Source organism: Perissodus microlepis, chromosome 1 (genome assembly GCF_051167445.1).
Source record: "Perissodus microlepis isolate ML-2025 ecotype Zambia chromosome 1, ASM5116744v1, whole genome shotgun sequence".
NCBI classification, from domain to species: Eukaryota; Metazoa; Chordata; class Actinopteri; order Cichliformes; family Cichlidae; genus Perissodus; species Perissodus microlepis.
The window spans coordinates 8,036,955-8,063,122 of record NC_140461.1 but is presented as its reverse complement, the minus strand read 5'-3'; the positions used below and the strand labels follow the sequence as shown (position 1 = coordinate 8,063,122).

Below are 26,168 nucleotides of genomic sequence, written 5' to 3'. Positions count from 1 at the left end.
TTTCTATAGTCCCGAGTAGGTGCAGTTTCCTCTCCTAGGTGGAAAAAAGGTTGCCATAGATTTTTAAAAACCAAACAAGTACTGTCAATGAATAATTGAACTAAATCAGTAACATACCTCTTTAAAATGAGCAGTTTGCTACAGGTAGTGTTGTGTCTCAACTAGATTGACAAGCTTGACCAAGTAAAGGAAATGCAAACAAAAACAGGTTTGCACATTTTTGTGTGTATTAGTGTGTAATTTCATAATTTCATAATCTGTAACGTGTTTACTCTTTGGACAGAAATATTGGTATTAATATTTTATTTTTTTGTGAATCTGCAGTTTGTTGTCTCAATCTATTAACCACTGGTCTAAAAGCTGTAAAAACTAATAAACAGTAAGCAAATTGGAAGAAATTAAAATCATAAAGTCCATGTGTTGTCTACAAATTTCATACTTACAGAATTCATATGCTGATTAATTAACTGTGTAGCCGCACAAATAAGATGAAAAAAATGAGACAGAACTACTACATGTTCTACTAATTATATTAAAAAGTGAAGACAGTGAGAATGATTATATAAGATTATCAGAGTGTCATAGTGAAACCTTATAGTTATCAATATAACATGTTCAGCCTGCTAGGGGAATAAGTGACACAACTGATTGACAATGTGCTTCTCAACAGGTGATGGATTGGTCTTGGTGATGGATTTATTTTTGTGTTAATGTACAGTCGTAAATAAATACAGTAGTCTACATAAGACTTCAGTGAGTTAAACACAGTTTAATTAGTGTTAAACATAAGCTCACATGCTTCAAATTATGCTTTCCAGTAATCACAACAAATCAGGCACTGTGTCATTTCAGGCCGCAAATCAAGGTACACCGCTGCAAGCAGCTTTTCAGCCCACATCAACCAAGACCCCTCCTTTCATGCTGCAACTAACTGAATCACTTTAATATCCATTGTAACTGATGCATGCTTTGTTCTGTGATTAGTCTTACCACTCCTCCTGTATTAGGGCAGGTTCCGGAAAAAATGTATGATATATATGTATATGTGATATATATATATATATGTAGCTTGAAAATGTTACTTCCATCTGCAAGAATTATATATATATATATATATATATATATATATATGTGTGTGTGTGTGTGTGTGTGTGTGTGTGTGTGTGTGTGTATATATATAGATATATATAAATCCTTGCAGATGGAAGTAACATTTTCAAGCTATACTGTTCCAGGCTGAACTAAATTAATCATGTAATACAACCTGAACCTCTCACAATGCACCACTCACTGATGAGGAGTGTCCCCTCAATCATTATGTTTTTACCTAGACATATTACTCCAACATAGCGAATGTGATCCACCACTCTGTGGATTGTTAGTCAAATGTCAAGGGACGGTCATGGTGTGGGGGATTCCACAGATGTATTAAAGAAACTGATATGTGTAACAGTCAGCCTTTCTGTCATTTTTTCCCCAATGGCCAAAAATTGAACTTACACTCAAAAGAAAAACCCTGAAAGTTTAAAAAGCATTTTCTTCAGTACAGTGATTACATCGTATTCAGTCATGTGAAAAACTAGGAACACCCCATCATGTAATAGCTTGCAGAACAACCTTCAAGCCTGGACATTGACTTGGCCATTCAAATACCTTGATTGTTTCCTTTTCAGCCATTCTGTTATACATTTGATGCTGTGCTTGAGATTGCTGTCTTATACTGTCCAGTGACATGGCCTCACATAAAACACACTGGCATACAGAGGAGTTCATAGTTGACTCAGTGGCTACATGGTACCCATGTTTTGCAGCTGTAAAAGGAACACAAATTTGCACTACTATGAATGACAGCTGGTCTGTGAATGTACTGATATTGTGTTTGCTTTTTGCCAAATGTGGTGTTGTGCAGTATGGCAAAACAACGCCACTTTGGTCATGTTTGTAAAAAAGACACTGTTCCAGAATTCTTATGGCTGCTATGTTCTTTTCAGAGAAAATAGACTTTTGCTTGGTAAACTTTTCAAACAAGCCACAATTTTTTTGCCACAAACTCTACTCTTATAAAGGTGGTCCCACATGCTGATGATCAGTTAATTTGATGCATTTGATTAGTAGTATCTTCTTGCAACTTATCCTCCTAGTTCCTAAGACTGTTCTTAGTTTTGTACAAGACTGCACAGACTGCTGTGCAAATGTTTTTTTGTATTGTTTTTTTTCCACAACTGTATAAAAACAGTACAAAAACAGTACAAAAGGTCAGAATTATGCTTTTTATATTAGTACATATACCAACCTTACAAACATGGATGCCAACATGAACAAAAGGTTCAAATAATTCTTGCAACAAGTGCAGTAGAAGGAGTGCATCCATTTTTTACATTTTTATTTTAAAAACGTGTGTGGACATTGATAGATGACTGTTTCAGATGACAAGATCTCTAAATCAAAATCTCACTGACTGCAAGCATATATGTTAGATAAAGTAGTAGCAAAGAAGTTTTAAAACCGTAAAATCCAAGGGGGTCGTGTTTCAAGTGCACACATGGACAAAAACATGGAACTAGACGGGGAGACGCCAGACTCTGAAAGGCAGTTTAATATATTTAAGGAATATGCCACGCCCCCAAGATGCAAGAATGCCAAAGGCTATAAATCAGAAGGAGTTGAAGAACAGTGCAGGAGATGGAGTGTAGTATGTAGATGAGTCACATCAAGAATGAGAGTAACTTCTAAACACCTGGCAGCGTGCCATCAACACAATCTGCACTGTCACATACTGTTCAGCACAGCTGAAGGCTCCAGGTGGCCCTGAATCCCCTTATGACATGAACCCATGTACAAATGCTGAGAGAAGAAGAGAGCAAGGCGGGGAAGACGGAGTGAAGAATCTATCACAGTTATACGGCTCCTGCTCGCTCAAAGAATTATAGAGAACAACATTTAATTCAATTAGAGCTATTTAACATAATCCAAAAGAGGTTTAAAAGGGACATCTGTCATCTCTTAACAACTGAATCCCACCACAGAAACAGCTTGTACAAATGCCTAAATATTGTGAGGTAGTGACACATATGAAACTTTGAACTGAGCTGTTATTTTAACACGCCACTCCATCATTTCCATCTTGTAAAAAGTGAATGCAATTTATTAAGATGCAGGCTTACTGGGTACTTAGTGTTGCACAGAACAGTCCTGTTTCTGTAAAGTATTCCTACAGCTTGCACTGGTTTAAAACGTCTTAAGTTCTTCCTTCACTCATATAGCCCACTAAATCTCTTTCTCACCATTGTTCCGGTATCTAACCTGTTCAGGATCTCTCAATTTCATCAATGTATAAAGACTACAAAGCCTCTTCCATCTCTTCCCAACTCAATTGCTGAATTTCTGGGTAATAACTCTTCTATTGCCATGCAACCCTTATTCCATCTGTCAGGGATAATGAGGTTAAATAAATCTAAGATTTCACAAAAATGAATACAATCAAGCCTACATAACAGCCATAATTTGGCAATGATACAAACTATTGTCCCATAAATTTTAGGAGCACGATGATACTATCAAGCTAAAAGTGGCATCAACATTCGTTTACGTATCATTGGAAAGGGGTGATTTATCTCTGTATTTAAAGAAAGAACCAGAGATGACATTATGTATCCATGCACTCTATGGGGGAGGATGTTGTAATTTTCTTCAGGGTGTAGTACTTCAACAGCTCTTTGAGGTAATCAGGACCACACTGTGTAGGCATTACAACATTCTGTACACCCACCCAGTGGTGAACAAAACAAGTTTTAAATTTCCTAATTCTCATATTTCCAAGCATTTTGATTTTTTACCCCTTGACCCTTTCATACATGTTGCTTCTCTTTCATGTTAGTAGTGGTGCCATGGTTTGTAAATTCCCTTTGTATTTTGTCACACAGTACAAGCCAAAGTAATTCAAGTCTTAGCTGATAAGACTATGGCAGACTTCGCATCACTATGACCTGTTAAGCCACGTTGGTGAAGTTATAATAGACCAGTAAAAGAAAACCACTGGCACTGAAGATTTTGCTTTAGGGCCATTTTCATATCCTGGTGCAGGAAGAAAGCGCCCTCTTTGAAACATGTAATAATAGCCCTTAACACAGCGCACACATTCATCTCAACCCTCCCACTTATAATTCATCCAGACTTGTATCAGTCTTGATAGGAAAGAATATGAGGGCATTACTTCCACATTATACTGAGTCCACACTACTGATTTAAAGTTTTTGCAATGTCATGTTATAAACATTTGAAAGAAAAGAACTGTTTTCAGACATCTACATGTGCATCTGCTCATCTTACCAGAGTTCAGAGAGCTGAGGAGTAACCAAAGGCAACACACCTGAAGTAAGTAAAGGGGTAACTGTGCTGTAAAAGAATATTTTAAGGTATGTTTCACACACCAGCTGTTGCAGTATCTGAATATATCACCAGAATGATCCCTACATGTTCTGTCTAGGCCATTCTGCCATCTGTTAATAAGTTAAAATGGTACAGCAGCTGCTAAAACACTGCATTTAAATGTGACAAACAGTACTTTGTTAATAGATGTTTCAAGGGGGCAGGAGTCAAATTATGTGAGATTTTTTTCAGTGCCTGTGATCACTTTAAATATTTAAGTAAAATATATCATTGTGGCATTTTTGTCTTACTTGGGGTCTCGTGGGCTGTTTGGACGGCTGTTGGTCTGGAGTCTGATTTCTGTTCCCCCAGATGGCCGCTCTGGTCCTGAACCTGGGCTTACCCGCCTGATGAAAAATAAACAAAAATTTTCAACAACAGACAAAAACAATTCTTTCTAAAATCCTATAAGATAAAAAATAATAAGTAATAAAAGATAAGTAATAGTGATAATAAGCCAAAATCACAAAAACAATCATTGTTATATTGTCTCATCTTTCTACTTCCAAATATCTGCACACAGGATGAAATGTGACAATTATATGCAACACAAAGGTTTACACAGCAATGTATACAGTTCCCTCACAGTTGCATTTTTCACTTTTCTCTCCTCCCACCTACACACACGATGCTAATTTACTTCTATCAGTTACCAAAAAGACTACATTTTTCATTCATGATCACTAATTTAAGTATTAACTGCTCTGCTCAACTTCATTGAATTGTTTTTCATTGATTTGTTTTGTGTACAGTCAGGAAGAACTGCCATATTTAATTTTTTCTTAAATAACTCATGAATGGTGGAAATGTTTTTAGTTTTGCATGTACTTGTTTATCAACCATAGAACTAGTTAAATGAAAATACATTTTTTGACTCAGTTACGGTGGTAGATGAATTATGAGGGGATTACCAAAGTAATTACAATTATTCCTGAGGGAGGCATGAATCGCTGTGCCAAAATTCTGGCTCAAAAGGAAAATTAAGAAGTTGGCTAAAGGCAACACTGTATGTATCCATGAGTTACTTCATTCAAAACCAAGTTGGTAGATCGATCAACTGGAAACCAATCTCCATTGTGAAAAGCTAAAAAGGTAGTAAAAACAGTCAAAAATAAACCATGACTGAAACCACAATTCTAACTAGACCAGGAATATGTAGTATAATATAGTTTGCTCATAACATCAGTATCTTAACCAGTCACTGTCTAATTTTTACTTCTAAAATCCATCTTAATTTTCTGTACATGCTGTGTGTACCTCGGTTCATCAGGGGAAGGTTCCTGTGTAAGGCCGTTGGTCTGGGCGGGGCTGTGAGCCGGGCTGTTCTCTGGACTGACTTCTTCTTTAGCGCCATTTGTGGATGGGAGCTCCAGGCAGGCCCTGACACCCTCCCACTGCTGTGCAGCATTACGGATTGCTAGACGCCGCTTCTCCTTGATGAACAGAACACACACACAAACATACACAGAACAAAGAAGGTTTCAAGTGTCAAATCTCCTGAGCAGGACAGAGCTAGCATGCTAATAGAACCTCTGTGTGTTTTCATCAGGTCACAGAAAATCATATCCTTCTTGCCTTCCTCATATATACATTTTACTGGGATACATTGTTAAAGAAAGCATATACAATAAAGTACAATAAACTAAGACGTTTTACTAAAGCAGATATAGAACTCAATTTATATTAGATTTGAAATTATATAGTGATTTCTTAGTCCAATTCATTTGCTTCTTTTGTCACACTACAGCATTATGGTTTAACAGTGTTTGCCTTTTACACCAGAAAAATGTGACATCCCACCCTGCAAGAGAGAAGATTTCTGCCTCTCTGTTCTATTTCAATTACTCTTTCTTGGACAAGCTGGAGTTGCAATATGCTCAGCTAAGGAATGTGCCACTCCTTGAAGCAGGGATGAGTATCAGTTCATGGTAAGTCCTTGGCCTTTGTGAACCCTTGGCTGCGGCATTCACTATAAAATGTTCTCAACACCAGGGATTAAAGAGAGTTGGGTAACTGAGAGACAACGAGTTTCAGCATAGGGTCCATCTAACAGTTAAAGCAGCAGGAGCTTTGGCACTCACACACAAACATATTTACCGCAAAACAGATGCATGTGCAAAGCAGAACATCTTAGATCATTTAAAGCTATAAAGTGTAATTTACAGACTCCTTTACAAATACAGTACCCCTGTGAACTCTGTACAATACTCCAGATTCCATCTAAAAGGGTTTTTGTGTCATACAGAAGAAAAGAGAATGCATTAAAAAAAATTCACGTCTATGAAGCATCCAAAATGTGTACACTATTAATGAGCTTCATCAGTCCCAAGACACATAGGTCAGAAGAAATAAATAAACTCATGAATAAAAATCCTTATCATGACCTAAATATTTTAGAGCCTTCTCATTAAATATGTTTTGAAGGGCAGACTGATGTCTGATGAGCTTCTTTTTTTCTCTAAATGCACACTTAAGCCTGAACCTGAATCTCATAATTATGGGTAATTCAGTAATACAAATCAGATATCATCACCTATATGTGGCATTTTAAGAATGTTAAAAACCTTACTGCTTATTATTGTCCTTCTACATACTAACCATATAAAGGGTAATTATGAGTTTATTTACTTCTTAACAGACTGTTGTGTTGCTGTCGTCTACAACGTGCATTTGCATCCTGCCAGCTCAAGACAGCAAGAGTGAATCTTGTCAAACTGGTACCTTATGAATGGTCTGCTTGTGACTCTCCTTCTTCTTTTCCTCCTCTTTTCGAGCCTGTACACCTGCCATGCGCCGATCCTCGTCCTGAAAAAGAAAGCCTGTGCAATCAGAGTGTCGCTCCATTCAAGAGTTCTGAATTATTCAAGAGAGCGGGGAACGACAAAAGACCCTGTCAGGACAACTGTTCTCTACACTAGAAATGGACCATTATGGAGGCTGGTAGATAGTCTCACATAAACCGGCTGCATCACGGGATTATCTGTCTGATTTTCAGTCTCAGATAAACTGAGCCCAGCTGTTGGGGAAAGCCAAAACTCCCAGAATGCAATGCAGCCAACACAGTCTGAGTGTGCCAGCAAAGTGCAGGGGGATATTCAGCTGTCTATGGCGAGCTAGTAATGACGCAAAATGATGCTCAAGTCTGATAAAGACAGGCAAAATGCTGTCAGCTGGTAGAGACGGTTAAGAATCCAAACCCATATAACAATCCTTAAAATTAATTTTATAATAAAAACAACATATAATATCAAAATGAAAAAGTTGTTTTAACCTGATGAATAACTTCTTGACTGCAAAGGATGCTATTGTTCAGTGTCAATACATTCTTTGTTTGTGCACTTGCCAAAACAATGAATGTTTGGACAACAGCTCTCGGTTATGAGGCTGTTAAGATTTTCTATAACGTTCCCAGTTAAAATTTGAATGTTAAACATATTCAGGTATTTTTCTGAAACATAATAGTTGACTATTAATGCTCTAGTCTAGCGGATGTCTGTTATTTGAATTTTATTCTCATTTTCCGTTTTTGATTCATAAAGAACAGTCTACCCACCAGTCACCCAGGCATGGGCTTTCACAGCATAGAGGTAGTATGGTTCCCTGGAGACATATATTCCAAATCAGTTATAATATGCTTAAAGAAATAGAAACCCCAATGCTAGACAAACATTTCTGTCATTAAGTCAATGCTGTGTGTCTCCCTAAAGTAAACTCTGAAAATGTAACTGACTTGTATCAGGAATTGGCAGCATAAGTGTGGTGGAGGTGCTTTTATTGGACCACAATAATCCTGAAATTTGCTAATCCTGAAACCTCTTAAGATTCAAGTAAAAACATTTTGAAATCTGAGTTACAAGTTTTGTTTTTTTGGGGGTTTGGTTTTACTTCATATCAGCACTATGTTTTGAGGGCAAGGTGTGTGGTACTTACAGATTCCTTTAAAGTGCAAGCTCAGACCTGGGTGCTCTCTGCCTGACAGCTTCTAAAAGCACGCTGACATTTCATGATAGCACATTTCTGGCAAACTGTACGACAAAGATGATTTCATGTTTTCTGAGAATAATCACTGTTTTGCTACATACACTGTGTGTAAAATATATGTAAACGTGTAGCTTAGAGTCATAACTTAGTCACTGAACCACTTTGCTTTTAGCATAAAACAGAGCATAATGAATGCTGTACCACAGTCAGACTCCAGAATATAGCACTGTAAAGTTGTTCATACAACTTGGTGATACAGAGTGACAGTGAATGGGAAACTATGTGGGTTCAAAATAAATTTGAAGTGTGAAATCATAAAAACGTTTATTTCAAGAATGATTCACTCTCAAGAATCAACATGTACGCTGCCTTCAGGAACATCAGAGAGGGACAAAAAGTTTGGACCATTAGCTTAACATGAATGTGCAATGAGAATATGGCATAGGTTTATTAAATATCAACCACAGCAAAGTCATAAGCTGTGAAGGTTTAATCGCTTTAAGGCAGCTCTTTGCTTCTAAAAATATTTGTGGATATTTCGTCCCTAATTTTAATAAGCAAAATATAGCAAAACAAACAGTGTAACACAGTGTTCTCTGATTGTAGCTGTGCAATTTGTTGTAAGAAGAAAAGAAAAATATCTGAAAGGACAACAAAATATCTTAACAGTCACAGCTGAACTGGTTAACTGGTGGCTGGTGTCCTGTTTATCACTTTTAAACACACACAGTCGAACACATCAGTCTTACTGTGATGCGCTTCATGTCCAGCTGTCTGAGATGAAGCACACAGCGCAGGACGGCCTGCTTGTACCATGTCTCCAGGGCTACAGGATTCCCATCCAGCGTGAGCTCAGAAAGGGAGCACGACTCTCCAAGGCAGGCTAGCTGGTCAAAACTAGAAACAAAGGATGAATGTTTTAAACACACTCATGAATTTCAGTGGGGGGGGGGGGGTACTTTTCCAGTACAAAGACTGGCTACGCTAAATGCTTTACGGTCAGTAGCAAATACTGGGAAGTCATGCAAACACTTGAATTCCTGCACTCTGCCTGAGTGCCATTTAACTCAACTTAAGTTAGTCATATCCAAGTTTGATTCTCATATAGCAAAGAACTCTTATCAATTATAATTTGTTGTATTACACATTACAAAAAACATTGCAATCACCTACTACTGATCAGCACCTTAGCTAAGAAGTTAGACAATCCTTACCCTATGTTTTATGTTCTCTGTTACTGGTTGTCGAAATCAGATAGGCCACTGTTCAGTGTGGAATATGCTGCTAAAAAGTGGCTGTCTCTGTATGTTTATATGCTTTTATACATCAATCTCTAATTTTCTGGTTCCCTCTCTGGTTCCCTCCCTTTTTTAAATGCATGTGTAAAAAATGAAATTATTATGGCTTTAGCTCTCACAAAATTTCACCAGGATTTTTCCCCAGAGTCAGAACAACATTAGGCAAAAAAGCTTTCAAATATAAGCTACAGATGGACCTGAAATTGTACAGCTGGGAATTTAGGTACTCTTGGTCAATGGACTGCTCTCAAAGCTCTACTGTAATTTATTTGAAATTTGATCTATTTTTACCTTATTGCATTTAATTTGAATTTGTATGACAACTGTGCATGTGTTTTATACAATGTCCCCTGCCCTCAGGTCACTTTTGAAAAAAATTGACAATTTTAAATGAGACTTTGAGTAAATGATATTAAATATATATATATATATATATATATATATATATATATATATATATATATATATTTAATATCATTTACTCAAAGTCTCATTTAAAATATATATATATATATATATATATATATATATATATATATATATATATATATATATATATAATACATTTTGCAGAACCTGAATCATCCACCAGACAATCTCACTATCTTCGTTTTATTCCTGACACATTTTGTCTTACTTCGTATTGACAGAATGGAGCCGGGCTAACACATGCCATGTTAAGCTGGTAATTCAGCAGGCACTCTGGCAGCCTGACATTACTCAGGGGGCAATGAAGAGAGACAAATCTGCTACACTGTTGATATCACCCTATGGCAAAAGGAAACATGAAAAAGCAAAGTCACGCCATGCACGGCAGGGGATATTCTATCGTTGCTAATTTATGATAATAACCTTGATGAATCATTTGCCTGGAACCACTCAAAGTCCTAGTACACTGTGCCTGTTCCTAGCCAGAGGTTTAACTAAATGCTAAACACCATGCTGGAGATACCAGGGGTCTTCCAATCTCAAACACATGCAGTAGCTTAGACCCTTTCTGTTACGGAATATCAATTCCTACCATAAAAATATAAAAGAGACATAAAATAATAAACATAATAAAGAGGTGCTTGAGTGCATCTAACACATTCTGCCTAATTGGTGTATTCATAATAAGGAATAATAATAACATTAATGATGAAGACCAGAACCTTTACAAAAACAGAACTTCTAATTCTTGCACCATCCACCAGTTTCTGATTGCTACTAATGGTCCAATAAAAAGTGAATATCAAAGCTATTTTTAAGATGTGAGTACAGAGTGCGGTGTGAATGAAAACTGTCGCTTCAGGCTTTATCTATACTAGCACTACCCTGCACATATTCTTCAATGACTTATTGGTAATTATTAGTTCTGCTTTGATCCTATTTTCATGGGGTTTTTTGTTTTGTTTTGTTTTGTTTTTTTAAAAAGCAATATCAATGTAAGCTCAAATGAATATTTCAGTCTTAATATTATTTCATGAGAGATGTTTGATCCAAGATCCTGAACTGGGTAAACTGACTCCATCAAGGTGATGAGTGTGCTCTGTCTCTTTACCTAGCAACAGAGCACAGCTGTTCTCTTATCAGCACTAAAGAGTTCAAAAAGGTGCACACACGCTAACCAGCCTTCTATACTGCCACTACATGAGTACATTAAAGACGATACATTAAAATACCCTATCATGAAGCAGGATAAATGATACATATATGTTTCGCATAATCAAAATTTACTTATATTTTTATTCACATATTATATCTGGAACTAGATGTCACTGTAAAATCAGAAGTTTAAGAATATAGGATTTTATTCCTTGCGACTATGTCATGATTCTCACAATGTGTGAAGCATGGAGACACAAGAACAGCAAAGCTGGTTTGGACTGTCAGCTCAGATCTATCAGAGCACAAGGTGACTATGGTCAAGGAAGCCAATGATCCCTCAGAAATTATCCTCCACTAGGCAAAAATAAAGCAAATGGCCTCATTTAGGGCCAAGATGATGCTGTGTTAAGTTTATTCTATGAGGTTTTTATTGCTGGGCTCAGAAATGAAGAATAAAAGAAAAAAAGGAGGACAGATACTGGAAAAAAGTGTGTAAAGCTGTTTGACAGTTAGCACTAAGACAAAAAAAATCATACCTCTCATTCATCCTACATGCCCCTACCTAGGTATATTTTCCATTAATTCATCCAACCTCCAAATCTGTCATCAATAATTATCTTCTCACAACCTGCTTCTTTGTTGCCCAAATAACTTTAAACATTCTCACACCCATTTCTTAGGTAACAGATGATTAAATACTAACAATAAAGAACACATCGAGGATTTGTTATTTTCTAGGTTGCAGAAATTGCCCACTACAGCAAATCTGTGAGTGTGTCTGGCTGTGGGTATGTATTCTCTGCCCAAAGCCATGGGAGGGGACGTGGCACTGTCCGGCCACCATCCCTATTTCTATCCTGCGGGGAGGAGGGAGTTAAGCGGTACAAGCTCTTACCTGGTGATGTTGTTGCAGCTGAGAAAGAGGCGCTGCAACAAGGGCAGGCGGTCCACCTCAGTCTATAAAGAGAAAGAGGGAGAGGGAAGACAGAGAGATGGAGGGATGTGAAGATGAGAAGGTGCTCAGGAAGAGGGCACTGCATCGTCACTGTCGTCAAGGCTCTGTATCCCTCTCCATTCCCTCAGTCACCTTGCAGCTCTCAGCTCCAGCATGCAGCATCCCCATCCACCCTGCGCATGCACACACACATACACACACACATACAGCATGCTGCCTTGTCTGCACATGGAGAGGAGGGGCAACAGAGAGAGAGAGAGGAAGAGAGCGAGAATAGATAGACTATGAGGAGGAAAGGGGGGAGGGGAGGGGAGAGTGGAGAATGTGCTGCGCTAATGCAGAGATCCCCTGCTGCAGGAAGCTAACTTGAAATGCTCAGTGGAAAGCATAGTGATATAAAACGAGCAGCTAACTAAGGTAGTGCACCTCATCATGCAATAGCTGGAGAAAATTCAGTGGAAACTGACAGGGATGTGGAGAGTTTTACCATCAGGCAGGCTCAGCATCAAAAATCGATGCACAATTTACTGAGGGGGTGGGGGAAAAGCAGCAGCTGGGCAGCTGGCACGCTGAATTGGACACACAGGGACAAGTGCAATGTCATAATCACATAAACTATTTGGATGACAGCATGGGGTAAATCACATTCTCTAGTATCAAGGTCTGGGCTTTCTTTATGTGTGTCGCTGGACAATGTTGGCTATATTGGAAGCAAAGAGGACACTCCCATCAGCAGTCTGACTGGGCTGCGTCACTATCCACCCACACTGCAGCCAACGCCTCACAAACCTCCTTCAGTTTCCTGCTAGGCTCTGTTCTATTAGGAGGTTAGACTGGTGTTCAGGTCATACTAGCACCCCTGCAGAAGAACAGTGCAGGCAGGTTTCATCATTTAGAAATCCACAAAATTCCCTCCCACACAAGCATATAGATATAACACAGTTATGCAACACTGCGTTATCAACTGCATATAAGACCAACAAGCTGAGTACAGTATATTTACTACAGATAGAGTAGTAGGCTATGCAACATCAGCAGTAGTGCTAGAGATACTGATAACTGTGAAAGATTTCTACAGAAAAAACTGGGGAGGAGGTTTTTCCTGCTGACAATAGGCTGGGTTAACCTTAGATAGGTCATCAGTCCATCACATGACCAACACAAAACTCACAAGGCCAATGCCAAAGATCATCTGTAGGAAGCTGGAGTACCGAGAGAAAATCCATACAGACACAGTGGTAACAATGGTAACCACTGTATCACTGTGCCGTTCCTCCCCTACAATTATACACATCAAAACTCAGTTAAAAGAAACATTTAATATTTACAACTTGGCTTTTTTAAGCTAGTAACAACCTACACTTAATTTTTAAGTTCTGCATGAGATTTTAGCAAGATGTTTTAGCTTGTTTAACACATTAATTTACATTAGTTTACACTATGCCTCCTTATCTAGACTTCTGCATCATGATAACCAAAAATGTTGAATTAGAAATATGTGCATATGTGCATGAAATAGTGGTGAGACAAGGAGTTAGTAAACACTAAATCAGGGTTGTAAACTCAAATTTCTAATTGGCACATAAGGTGGGTCCTGTAATAAATATATGTAATATATATGTAATAAATAATCATTTATACTTTATTGATCCCTGTGGGGAAATTCCTCTCTGCATTTAACCCATTTACTCAGTGAAGCAGTGGGCAGCCACTGGGCGCCCGGGGAGCAGTGTGTAGGGACGGTACCTTGCACAGGGGTACCTCAGGGTAGACGTTCAGTGGATTTGAACCCCTGACCTTCCGATCATGGGGCCACTACTCTACCTACTGAGCTATCCCTGCCCCCAACAACTCTACTAAAAACAACATCTAACAACACATACGAGAGCTATTGCTCAAAGGAGATAATTCAATAGAACTGAGATAGATAGATAGATAGATAGATAGATAGATGGATAGATGGATAGATGGATGGATGGATGGATGGATGGATGGATGGATGGATGGATGGATAGATAGATAGATAGATAGATAGATAGATAGATAGATAGATAGATAGATAGATAAGCAGGGTTTTTTTCTTTCTTTCTTCTATGACAAATGCAAGTAATGCTATGCAGTGCTCAACCAACTCAACTCAACCATCAACCACATTTACAGTCTCTGTCTATGCCTGCTTTTGTATGGATGCTAGTGAACTAGCAGCCACTCCTGGCTGTCTGAAACTAAATATAGCAGCCCTGTCTCAGACAGAATGATGTCATCACTGAGCTGATGAGCTGCATAACAATCGCCCACCAATGTGGTCCTTTTTTAGAAAGTCTCATAAGAGATCAGCTGACAGGATCTCTTATGAGGCTGGGTAGAGCGGTGTGTGTTTGTATTCTTGTTTGCCTGTATGCCTGCGGGTGTGTATTTATGTATCTGTGTGCCCGTGCCTTCACCTCTTTATCCCAGCTCCACCCTCTCTTTACTGACAGCTTGCGTGTCTTCATTTTTCACACTCATACTCAGCTCTGGCTGAGGCATTATTCAATAAACACAGAAAAACCTCTCATCACCGTTGTCTCGTCTGCATGCAACACCAACACACCACAAAAGAGCAAGAAAGCTGCTCATGTAAACACAGGTACATGTGGCTGCTGGGGGGGTTTCTAAGACCGTAAGCTGGTGGGTTTTGTGGAAGTTCCTTCAATAGCACAGGCTTGAGATGTGATTTCATCTGCTTTATGCGACTGTGCATTATAACTGCAGATGCTGTGACATGGGACACACTCCTGTGTTGTTCTTGCATGACCTTTGAGACACTTCACATGTCAGCCAAAACATTTTGTGGTCTTCACTTGGCTTTTAAATTGTAGAAGTTAAGAGTTTCTCCCTGTAACAACATAACATAACACACAGTTTCCATGTTCCCAGGTCATACTGGAAAAACATAGAAATTACTAAGTTGCTGTTACTGTTTACTGACCTGTTTTCGGAAACACTTCAAGCTATTTACTCAGGAACATCCAAAAATCCTCTTTCCCATAAACCGTGTCAATATATAAAACTCACCTAATTAATTATTCTACAGTAAAACTACCAAAGAGAATATAGAGTTTCTAAATTTTTCTATGTTTTGATGATGGTGTAGTCTTTTGGCTCACAGACAAACCCTTCTGTTAATGCATAAAGTCAGTCTGCCAGTGCCATGCCTTTTTTTCTTAGACTGCTTTATCACTGCTCAAGCTGACTGCGCTTTTCTTTCAAACAAATCATCATTCCCACAGCCAAAAATATAAAATGGATCCCTTAGTGACATGCAGTGAATTTCATAATGGAAAGGAACACCTAAGAGGAAGGATGGAGGACTGGGTGCAAAGTAATCAAGTTTAAGAGTTGCTTTCAAAGAAAGACAGTGTCAGTGTTTTTTTCAGGTTAAGAATTTCACTTTTTATCTGCTTTCCCTTTCATGACAGAGAGAAAACCTGAGCACCTGGAACGTGGTTATTTAGTTTGTACAAGGTATAAGCACTTGGCAGCAAGCAGCAATAATGACAGAGACCGAGAAACTGCTGAGGGGTAGCATTTTTCCTCTCCTGTGTATCAAATAAAATACAACATCCGATAATTAGGACTGGAAGTGTTTTGTGATCAGAAATTGCAGGCAGATGACAGGATGAGTGACGGGAAGGGCTTTCAACTGATTCAAAATGTTGAAATCCGTTTTTATTTTCTATCTTAAAACGCTTGAAAGGGCTTAGGGGATTTGCATACAAATGAAGGGGCCTGTTTTGGCATGCACTGTTGTGTTTATCAGATTAAAACTATAGAAACCAAAGGGAGTAAGTTTCCGTGTTTAGAATATCCAGTTTCTCTTTCAGCGTGCCAGAAAGTCGGTGGGAGGTTGTGGGTAATGAGTTATGTCTCCCTAGGTAACACCAACAGTGATATACTTCACCACCACTTTCTCACAAAGGTTCCATTAATGTTATTTTTATTTTTGTTTTTTTGTGGCTGTAAAAACTGATATGTTGATCCATAGCAAAGGTAACAGTAACCATCCAAGGGACCTGGTCCACAAGTGGTAATTTGAACATGAAAGATAAAGTACAATTGCTATTGCTTTCATCTTCAGAGGCACATTTTCTGAACAGTAATAAGAAAAAAAAATAATTGGTAGCTGCAGGAACTTCAAAGAACCACGGGGTAGCTGTAGTGTTGGGATATAGCTGTGTGCTGCATCACACTAGGGTCTACAAGTCGGATATAGCTAAGTTAAATCAATGCACAATGTAAGATCTAAGCGTGCAAACATTTTTGTATTTGTACTTTCAAACTGATGGAAATAAGGGAACTGAATAAGGGAACAGAAAGAAAGGCCAAAAAGCAGGAAGTGCTTTTGTTTTTTGTTTTTTAACATGAAGGAAAAGGACAGTACGCATGCAAAACACTTACATACAAAAATCTATAATTAGTTGGAAAAGAGTTCCCTCACCACAACAGAGATGCAGTTCTGCCCTAGGTTCAGTTCAGTCAAAGAGTCAAGACCCTGCAAGTTTTCCATTTTGGAGATGTTGTTTCCTGCTAGGTTCAACACTCTTAATTCGCTCAGATGAGACACATTTTCTATCCTGCAGATCTAAAGGAAAGCACAGTATGACAAAATTAGTTAAAAACAAAACTAAAATGCATGTAAAAGAGCAATCATATCATATATTACCCAATTCTATGCAGTGAGGCACAGATTAAGGCTGGATTAGCAGAGTATAACATACTTGAATTGTACATTTGAATTTCTTTCTCTAAAATGACACTCCATAATGCTGTCTGGCTAACCAAATCATGAAAACAAAAGAAATAACTAAGAGTCAGTCAATGGTGGAATCTTACCCCACCTTCTCCATCATACTGCTTGGAGAAAAACATGTATAAACCTCTGTAAGAGTGACATTTTTAATAGATGGATTGAAAATCTATATTGAACATGAGACTAAAAAAGTTCGTGTCTTTGTAGGATGTCTTTTCAGATGGTCTGAAATATCAGTGTTTATAAATGTAAAAGCTAAAGAGACATTTATTTAGTAATATAAAGCAGAAACACTGCAGTATGATCTTAGTCAGCACCACAGCATAAATTGCATCTGATTTATATCTTGTTTTGGGAGCTCAGATAGGCGTTCATTAAAATAGAAATAAATAGATTATGAATGTTGGCCCGAAATACAGTCTGCACACTGTAAGTGTTCATCAAATTAAACAATCGAGCCACCATGATAAATGTTGCTGAGAATCATTAAACAAAGGGGCAAGTGTAGACTTTTTACCTATATCTCACTTTGGGAATTGATAAAACGAATTGTTCTGTAACACGCATTTTAAAATCAAAGGATATAACCTTTACAACGGACAGACACATGGATATGAATTCATAAACTCTGTATCTCTGTACACACTGAAATAGATTTTGGATAGCCCCATTCTAAAATATATGAGAATCTTGAGTTACAGACCATGAATTTGGTGATTTCCAGTAAAGAAGGTCAGGACCCGGAGTTTGGCAAGAGGCTTCTGTCTCACAGGTAAAGGCTTGTTCTTATAAACTTGGTATGTTTATTTCAAATGACATAGGAAAAATAAGTATGTGTCACAAGTATCGTTGGTCACGGATATTCTTGTGGGGAAATCCTGTCTAAACTTCACCTCATCCCAGAGTGATGTGCCAACCAAACATGGCAGACAGAGTCAAACTTAATCAACATCATCATTTGTAGGAGCGAGAGTTCTACATGACTCTAGCCAACTTCTCTAAGAGAGTGATATTTTTTGTTTTTCAATTCAGTGACCCCACAGGGCATTCTCAGCTATTTCTTGAGAACATTTAAGTCAAACTGTTCAAGTGGAAAACATCACAGCCTAAGTAAAGAATTGGTTATTCAACAATCTCAGTTCACATTGTAACCCCAAGACTTGGTCACTGAGACTGAGTGGGTTGAAGGCCGACTCCCAGAGAGAATATCTCATTCTGAATAGCTCCAGCAAACTGGAAAAGAAACCTCTCGCTGGTACAGCAATAAATGGGTAAAATGGCTGAGTTTTAGATGTTTGTGAGCTTCCCAGCTCAAGGATGGGGGGAAGAAAGGATAACAGTGATGCAAAGCTTGTGGTCAAAAGGGGGGGAAAAAGACAAGCAGCTGGTGTTCTGCAGCCAAAAGTTCCTAAACAACAACTATAATTCATCCACTTCATAATCTTGAATTATCATTATGCAGCAATTCAGAATACATTTGGGTGGTCAGATCGCTTGTGAGTTTGGAAAATGTGTTAAAAATATGACTGAACAGTTATTGAGCTGCACAAAACAGAAGGTTTTAAGTTCAGTGTTTGAAAGACAAACTGGCCCTGTCAGAATGATAGATTTATCATCTGCTTCACAATAGGTGTCTGCCAGAGTACGAGCCTAAATATAATGTGCTTGCATTACAAATAAGAGCAAAAGAGCTAAAGAAGTTTCATTATTAATTCAACTTCAAGATTATAAAAACTGCTAAAATTAACCATATAGATGTAGTTAGTAAGCACAAGTCAACACTGTTGAGGCATCAAAGAAATCTCTGTCAGGAAAAAGAACCTAAAACTAACAATCATTGAATGGCAACTGTAATGCTTGCTCATGTAAAGAGCAACCGACCTCAGAAAGAGAGCAAGTCTTACCAGAGCTCTGGAGTAGCTCTCTGAGGAGGCGTGTAGGCGGCATTCTGGCAAAACACTAATTTGACCAAGGGAAGCCTTTCTACGTTGTCTTCCTTTTCCATTAGCTGTTAAAATTCTCATTTGACATAATTTTATTTCTCAGGCTTTTAATATCATTAAGCAGGCTCTACTCTCAAGGAACAAAACAGTATAATAATAGATAATAATAGAATGAGACATACATTAATTTAGGAACACTATAATCTACAAGAGCTCAAAACATTACCCAGTGCTGAAAACATAAAAAAAACAGTTCCATCTGTTCGATAAATTATGCGATGGCCACTGAGGAAATTAATGTGGGAGTAGGTATTAGACAACAGCTTGTGGGTTCTGATGGTTTTCAGTGCTTTCTTCTCTTAGAGTGCTGTGAACTATGTGAAAAGCTGAAGTTAAGTGCCCAAAACAACGAGCCAGATTTCTGGCTTTAAAAATAAACCTCAGTATTAAAGTGAATTAACTGCTCCTAATACATGGTTTAAAACATGGAAGAGTCAATCCGCTCATACTGAACTTTGAAGCCTACAACCATGATCAGCCTTTACACCACTGGCAATTAAATTAACACTGTTTAATATACATGTCCTGTAGGAGGGATGACGGTAAAGGAACAGCACCTGATTGTCATGCAAATCCAACATATTCAGTTTAGACAACCTGTCCAGGCAGCAGATTTCATGAATTCTGCAAAGTACAAGGAAAAATGTGACACATAATGGGAAAACACAACATGAAACAACAGTTACATAACACGTATTATGTTAATTATGGCTCAATGAAAAACCAACAGGAAAATTTAAAAAGGTTGCAGTTTTTGAGGGAACAGCAGCAGTACAGATAATATCCAGTAATATATTGTTCAGAGCTCTCCATGTGGATGGAGATCATATAACACTGAACAATAATTTGCTGTGGTCTTTTGAAAATGCCAACAAATAAAGTAGAGGAATTTCTTACTGTTCAGTTACTATGACCTCAGATACTGATTTGCAAAGACAAATGTCATGTTTGAAAGAAAGTGGAAGAAATGCCAGAGTTCACCTGCAAGGTCTTTATGTCAAAAAGATGTTACTTTGATCCTGAACCTGCTGACCAAAAATGTCACTAAGATGATTGCTTTTCAAATGAAACTGGGTTTAATCATTTCTGATGCTGACCATGTAGCCGTACCTAGTTAATTCAAATGCATTAAATGCTAAATGTAAACAACATTTTCATTTCATGGCAGCACTGTTGAACCCCTTTTAACTATTAATAAATGCTGCAACTTTCATTGCATATTGACCATATTATTAGAGATGTTTAACAAAAGAACAATAAAGCTACTCAACTGGTTATCTTGCACTAGCACAACTGAACTGCACATTGTCAAAGTCAATTAAGTTTTTATCATACTAAAAATAAGCTTCATAGTATCTATAATTGTACTATCTGTGCTGTCTTTGTTTGTTTACACTTCCTGTCATGGCAACTAACCTGTTCTTCCCCAGTATGAGGATCTTGAGAGACCTCAGAACTTCAATGCCAGCCATGTCACTGATGTGATTGTCATGCAAATTCAGTAAAACCAGCTGCTGCAAATGTGACAAATTTTGGATCTTTGTAATTAGATTGTGCTGAAGGTTGAGAAACTGCAGTTCTTTTACAAAGTCCAACTGTGGGCATTCCTCCAGAGATTGTCTAAAGTATTGGGGGAAAAAAACATATTACAAGATTTAGACTTTAAATAAAATCTATACATTTTTGTGACATAATTAATGAAACAAATATTGTCAGCTCAGGTTAATGATTCAAATAACTAGATCAGTTTTTCAATATACATATTAACTAAGTGATTTCTGCTCAGTCTGTCAGTAGAATATTTAGTCAGAATTACTGCCATTTTATCTGGAGATACTGGTTAGTTATTTAAAGAGACTCTGCTGCTCCCTTGTGGCAATCTTAAGCCTTTGCCATTTTAGTTAGTCTCATGGTTCCTACAGCAAATGACGACTGTGAAGGTCAGAATGAGTTAATAAAATTCAGTGGCATAAGCATGTCAGAAGAATATGAATGCCTTTGAAGGTAAAAGATTCAAAGAACAGCTGACACATATGACATGTTAAAGATAGTTCCAGCTTACAGTGACTTTAAGCTAGACAACAATGTACTACAACTCTGTACTACAACACATACACTTTACAGACAATATAGAATACATAGGCAGATAAAGGGTACCTTTCCAAGTCAATTCGTTGAAAACTGGATGTGAAAGGCAATTGAGTGGAGAGAAAACCAGGCACAGCACTGTAATTACATCCAGGAAAATCACCTGAAATAGATATCACAAACTGAAATCAGGGTACACTTAAAAGCAAAGTGCACAACATAAAATATGTCTACAAAACTGTGCATGCAAAGGTTATCTTAATTCTATAATTTTTTTTAATTGAAAAGTACCTGTAGGTTTTGCATTTTTTAAGGCATTCTGGCCAAAAGTTTCCCCCGTACACGGGATTTGTCTCCTTGCTTTGTGTCTTGCTTTGTATGCAGCATTTGAAACGGCAGCTCTACTGAGCAGCACTTTTTGATTATATGTACATTTGTCACTTGCAAATAGTTCCTGTACAGCTCTTTTCTGGATGCCTGCATGTAAACTGTTTTCTACGAAAGATAAAATATAGTAAATAAGTGCAAAGAAAACATTTTTACACAGCAGCTGCATGTCAGTGGTTCTAAAACTGCGGAGCAGGCCCCACTGATTAGACTTTAAGCCATTGCAAGTGGGCTGTGGACAACCAGAGAAATGTGTGATGTAAACTTTGGTTAAATTAATATGACCCTGAAGGGAAAATGCACAAAACAGATTTTGCTGAGACTATTATGTTGACTTTTATTTCTCTATAATCCAAAATAGATACTTACTATTGTTGATGATTTATTTTAAAACTGTAAGATGCCAGATGACCTTTATTGTCGTCTGAAGCAGGGCATCTCCAGAGAAAGTTTGAGAACCACAGCCATGCCCAGTAATTAATATATGCTAATATGCTGCTGAATCACACAAAATCCTCTTGGGTGGTGAGTACTTGAATGAGTTAAGTGGGTCAAACCTACCTAGGTCAGAGTGGTTAAATGTTTCTTTTACATGATCTTGAGAGTCACTCTGAAAAACGATAAAGAGACCAACCTCTAAACGCCTTGAAAACTATAAGCACTACATAGCCATTACTATTCCAGTGTGCTCTTTTAATGACTCACCATCGCTTGTGCTCCCGCTGGCACGAGAGATTTCACAGTCGTGAGGTGCAACTTGCAGCTGTTGATCTACAGAAATATTGAACAGTGTTTATTTAATAAGACACAGGCAAATATGCTCAGACATAACCGTGTATCGACACTTTAAGTAGTGTTTGGAAAACGTCCGTAAAATTATTAAAAACGGTATTTACCATAGGGGTGAGAAACATCCATTTTTCGCTTGTGTTCTGTTTATGAGAGCGGATGATTTTACCCTCGGCCAAATCCTGCTCCATCTAGCTAACGTTTACTGAAGATGGCAGTTAAAGCACACCTGACAAAACAAAACAAAAGAAAACTCGTATTATTTATGAATGATTAAAATAAATATGTGAATTCAACTGCTACAGCTAAGTTATACCCTAGATTCGTTTCTCGTACAGAATAGCTCTTCACCTCTGCAGCTACAAACTTCCCCGAGGGCAACACTGTTACCACGGCAACGACGGGCGTTGCTTGGTTACACTCACTTCCGGTGTCGCTAATAAGCACTGTGCAAGGAAATGAGAACACGTTTCCCGCTTCGGTGGTGTTTAATTAAGTCAACGTGGGTTTTTTCTAAGTAATAAGACTTAATAATCGGGAATTTACGTGGGTCTCCTTAGCCTTTTTCAAAAACTGATCCTGAATATTTCTTATTTAATATTACTGCTAGTGAGTCAAGACACATAGCCTATAGAAAACATCTGCTGTGCTCTGGTGTCGGTGTGCATCCTGCCTGATTGATGCTTTTTTGTTTTGTGTTTTTTTGAGAAATAAACTGCTGAAATATGTACATGACAAAGAAAATCAATTCATATTACTTTATCAACTCCCGGTTTTTAACAGCTCATATCTCTTTCAGGAAGAATTCTGTCCTCTTTCAAGTCTTTCCACATATTTAAAACATGTCATTCCTAAGTTTGGGAATAATTTTAGGAATAAATATGATGTAGACTATGTTAGAAAAATCTATACTAACACAATAAGGGCAGGCAAAATTACCTAGAATTATCTAGAAAAGTAGCAACATCTAACAACTTGCTTACTATTTAGACTTTGAGGGAAAACTTCCTAATGGCAGACCTTCTCCTTCTCCCTTCTAACTCCTTCTTAGCTATTATTCTGCTTTCATGCACATAGCATTACAGCAGAAGCTGTGCTGCTTCTGAATTTGATCGCAATATATTCTTTATTAAAATATGTGTCAGGAATAATCACAGTTTGCCACAAAAGGTTCAGCTGTGTTCATGTATTCATATTTTTGTCTTTTAAGCCCAGTTGTTGAAGAAAAAAGACCCGGCCATCATTTAGTGTTATGTAAGTGTTTTTGTCATTCTCCTGTTTAAACATATGTTTAAAATGTTGTCAAATCATTAAACATAAAAATTATAAATATAATTTTTAACTTAAAATCATATATCCTGATCTAGATACTTAAAGTTGGTAAAAAAATAAATTAAAAAAAAATCCCTTAAAAATAGCAAACAATGGATTCCATATCAAATTGTCCTTTTTGAAAGAATACATAATATATGTAAAGAACCAAGACTCTGTAACAGCTGACCGCATCAGTTCAGTTTAGCTGACTGTGGACTCTTTAAAAAACTGCTAAAACCTTTTCTATTTAATCATTCCTTCTGTCGACATTCTTTTGTAATTTCAGTTGTACAGTGCTTTGACTGTGAAAAACAATATATAAATAAACTTTACTTACCAAGTAATCAAAATACAATCAAGTACTGTAACTATAACCTGGTCTCACATCTTGCAAATCTAATTCAGGCTAATTATGTTTACTTTTTTGTATTTAGGTTATATAATTGTGATTACATGTAATCCATTACTAAACACCCCTGTGTTATGTGACGGCTGTGTGCAGACAGGAATAGGACCCAAGGTGCAGACTCCGGAGACAAACATGAACTCAAAACAGCTTTAATGTTAAACTCAAATATAACATAACTGGGAAAAATCAAAATAAACTTAAACCGGAGGACTGACAGAACACACAGCTAGGTAAACGGTAGATCGCGACCCAGACACAAAGAAACACAGGGCTTAAATACACAGAGGGAGCAATCGGGGAATGGGTAACAGGAGGGAAACACAGCTGGGGCAAATCAGAACTGACGAGACAAGGAAGCGTAAATTGAACACACTGAGATGAGACAGAGACCTTCAAAGTAAAACAGGAAACACAAAACACAGACTGAACAAAAGACACAGACTCACATGCAGGCACTACAGAGGGAACAGAGACGTGGGACCAGGGCAGACACAGACACTGACTGGACACGGGGATATAGCAACTAAGGATACACAGAGACGCGAACTAGACAAGGGGATACAGCTGACAGGGGAGACAGAGCGACTAGAGAAGACAGAGACATAAACCAAAAGACAGAACTCTAACAAAGAAACCAAAGACTAGAATTTATAAATAATAATAAACTCAAAAAACAAACGAAACAAACCAAACAAGGAACCAGAAACAAAAAAGTGCAAACACCGGAGCCCGGAAAGCAACATAACAAAACACAGGCTCACGACAGGCGCAGGCGGCCAGGAAAAACAGTTCACACAAAGGTCAGGGGGCCGGCCCAGAGGCTGACGGCCCAAGAGCCCAGAAAACAGTTCAGGGGGCCGTCCGGGCGGGAGGCACCGGCGGCGACGTAGTTCAGGGGGCCGTCCATGACGGCAATGACGTCCAGTCATCGGCCTGGAAAGCAGCTGAACAGGACGTGCAGGACGAGCAGGCCGGACAGGACGAGCAGGCCTAGACGGCATGGGGACCTCAGGCGCGGACGAAGCCGAACACTCGAAGGCTGGACCAGGCGGGACCAGGCAGAGCTGACGGCTGGACCAGGCGGGACCAGGCAGAGCTGACGGCTGGACCAGGCGGGACCAGGCAGAGCTGACGACTCGGAGGCGGGACCAGGCAGAGCTGACGACTCGGAGGCGGGACCAGGCGAGGGAGCCGCAGGTGGTTGCTGGACGGGCTCCTCAGACCCTCCAGCGGGAACAGACGGCTGAAGCGGCCCCTCGGACCCGCCAGCGCGAACAGACGGCTGAAGCGGCCCCTCGGACCCTCCAGCGGAGGCAGGAGGCTGGACGGGCTCCTCGGGCCCCCCAGCTGACGAGGCAGGAGGCTGGACGGGCTCCTCGGGCCCCCCAGCTGACGAGGCAGGAGGCTGGACGGGCTCCTCGGGCCCCCCAGCTGACGAGGCAGGAGGCTGGACGGGCTCCTCGGGCCCCCCAGCTGACGAGGCAGGAGGCTGGACTGATAGGTGAGCTAATGTTCGAGCTATGGATAGAAGTTTAAATTGTATTGACTGTTGTAACGATGGTAGTAATGGTGGGTGAGGTGGTGGATGAGCACTAAGCTGAGCTATGTCTTCCGAGCCTACGGAAAACTGCTGGACGGGCTCACCTGAGCCTCCAGCGAGGACAGAAACCGGTGCAGGGGCCTGCTGGGCAGTAGCCGCTCCCACCCGCGGAATGGGCACGGGCGCAGAGACTAGCAGAGCCTCAGGTGGCCTGGAAACTGGAGCAGAGACAAACTGGGCCCTAGCCCCCCTCACCCGAGGAACTGATATAGGTGCAGGAGATGGCTGGACCGCAGCTGCCCTGGGCGGAGGAGCACCGGAAGGCAAAGGAGCAGGCGCACTGAAAACTGGCTCATCAAAAATAGGTGAAGACCCTTTCCCACCACGTTTAACAGTCTGTACAGTCCTAGGTTTAGCAGTGTTCACAGTCTCAGAAAAAACAGACTCAGCAAACTCAGGTTTTAATTTGTTCCCACCCCAACGAGCAGACCTCGAACTAAAAATCTCAGACGAATGCTTATTGTGATGAACTAGCGCGGGAAGATTCAAACCAAAACTGGCCTCCCAATCCAAATCCTCGTCGAGAAAAGAAATCCC

The 26,168-nt window shown here is 39.0% G+C and overlaps 1 protein-coding gene across 3 annotated transcripts in view; it reads right to left on the bottom strand.

Moving 5' to 3' along the window:
* Positions 1 to 22,713, bottom strand: part of lrrc49 (leucine rich repeat containing 49) — a 31,732-nt gene extending 9,019 nt beyond the window's left edge. The window contains exons 1-14 of one of the 3 annotated variants that reach the window (XM_084928753.1): positions 22,625 to 22,713; positions 22,416 to 22,537; positions 22,225 to 22,290; positions 22,081 to 22,129; positions 21,424 to 21,627; positions 21,202 to 21,295; positions 20,461 to 20,664; positions 19,602 to 19,668; positions 16,730 to 16,873; positions 12,190 to 12,251; positions 9,159 to 9,306; positions 7,150 to 7,233; positions 5,686 to 5,861; positions 4,680 to 4,775 (exon numbers count right to left, since the gene is read on the bottom strand). In XM_084928753.1, the coding sequence (XP_084784879.1) occupies positions 4,680 to 4,775; positions 5,686 to 5,861; positions 7,150 to 7,233; positions 9,159 to 9,306; positions 12,190 to 12,251; positions 16,730 to 16,873; positions 19,602 to 19,668; positions 20,461 to 20,664; positions 21,202 to 21,295; positions 21,424 to 21,627; positions 22,081 to 22,129; positions 22,225 to 22,290; positions 22,416 to 22,499 (1,478 nt within the window). In that variant the 5' untranslated portion in view covers positions 22,500 to 22,537; positions 22,625 to 22,713. The remainder of the gene's footprint in view (positions 1 to 4,679; positions 4,776 to 5,685; positions 5,862 to 7,149; positions 7,234 to 9,158; positions 9,307 to 12,189; positions 12,252 to 16,729; positions 16,874 to 19,601; positions 19,669 to 20,460; positions 20,665 to 21,201; positions 21,296 to 21,423; positions 21,628 to 22,080; positions 22,130 to 22,224; positions 22,291 to 22,415; positions 22,538 to 22,624) is intronic. The other 2 variants (XM_084928762.1, XM_084928771.1) reach the window with 2 other exon arrangements.
* Between the last annotated feature and the right edge of the window lie 3,455 nt (positions 22,714 to 26,168).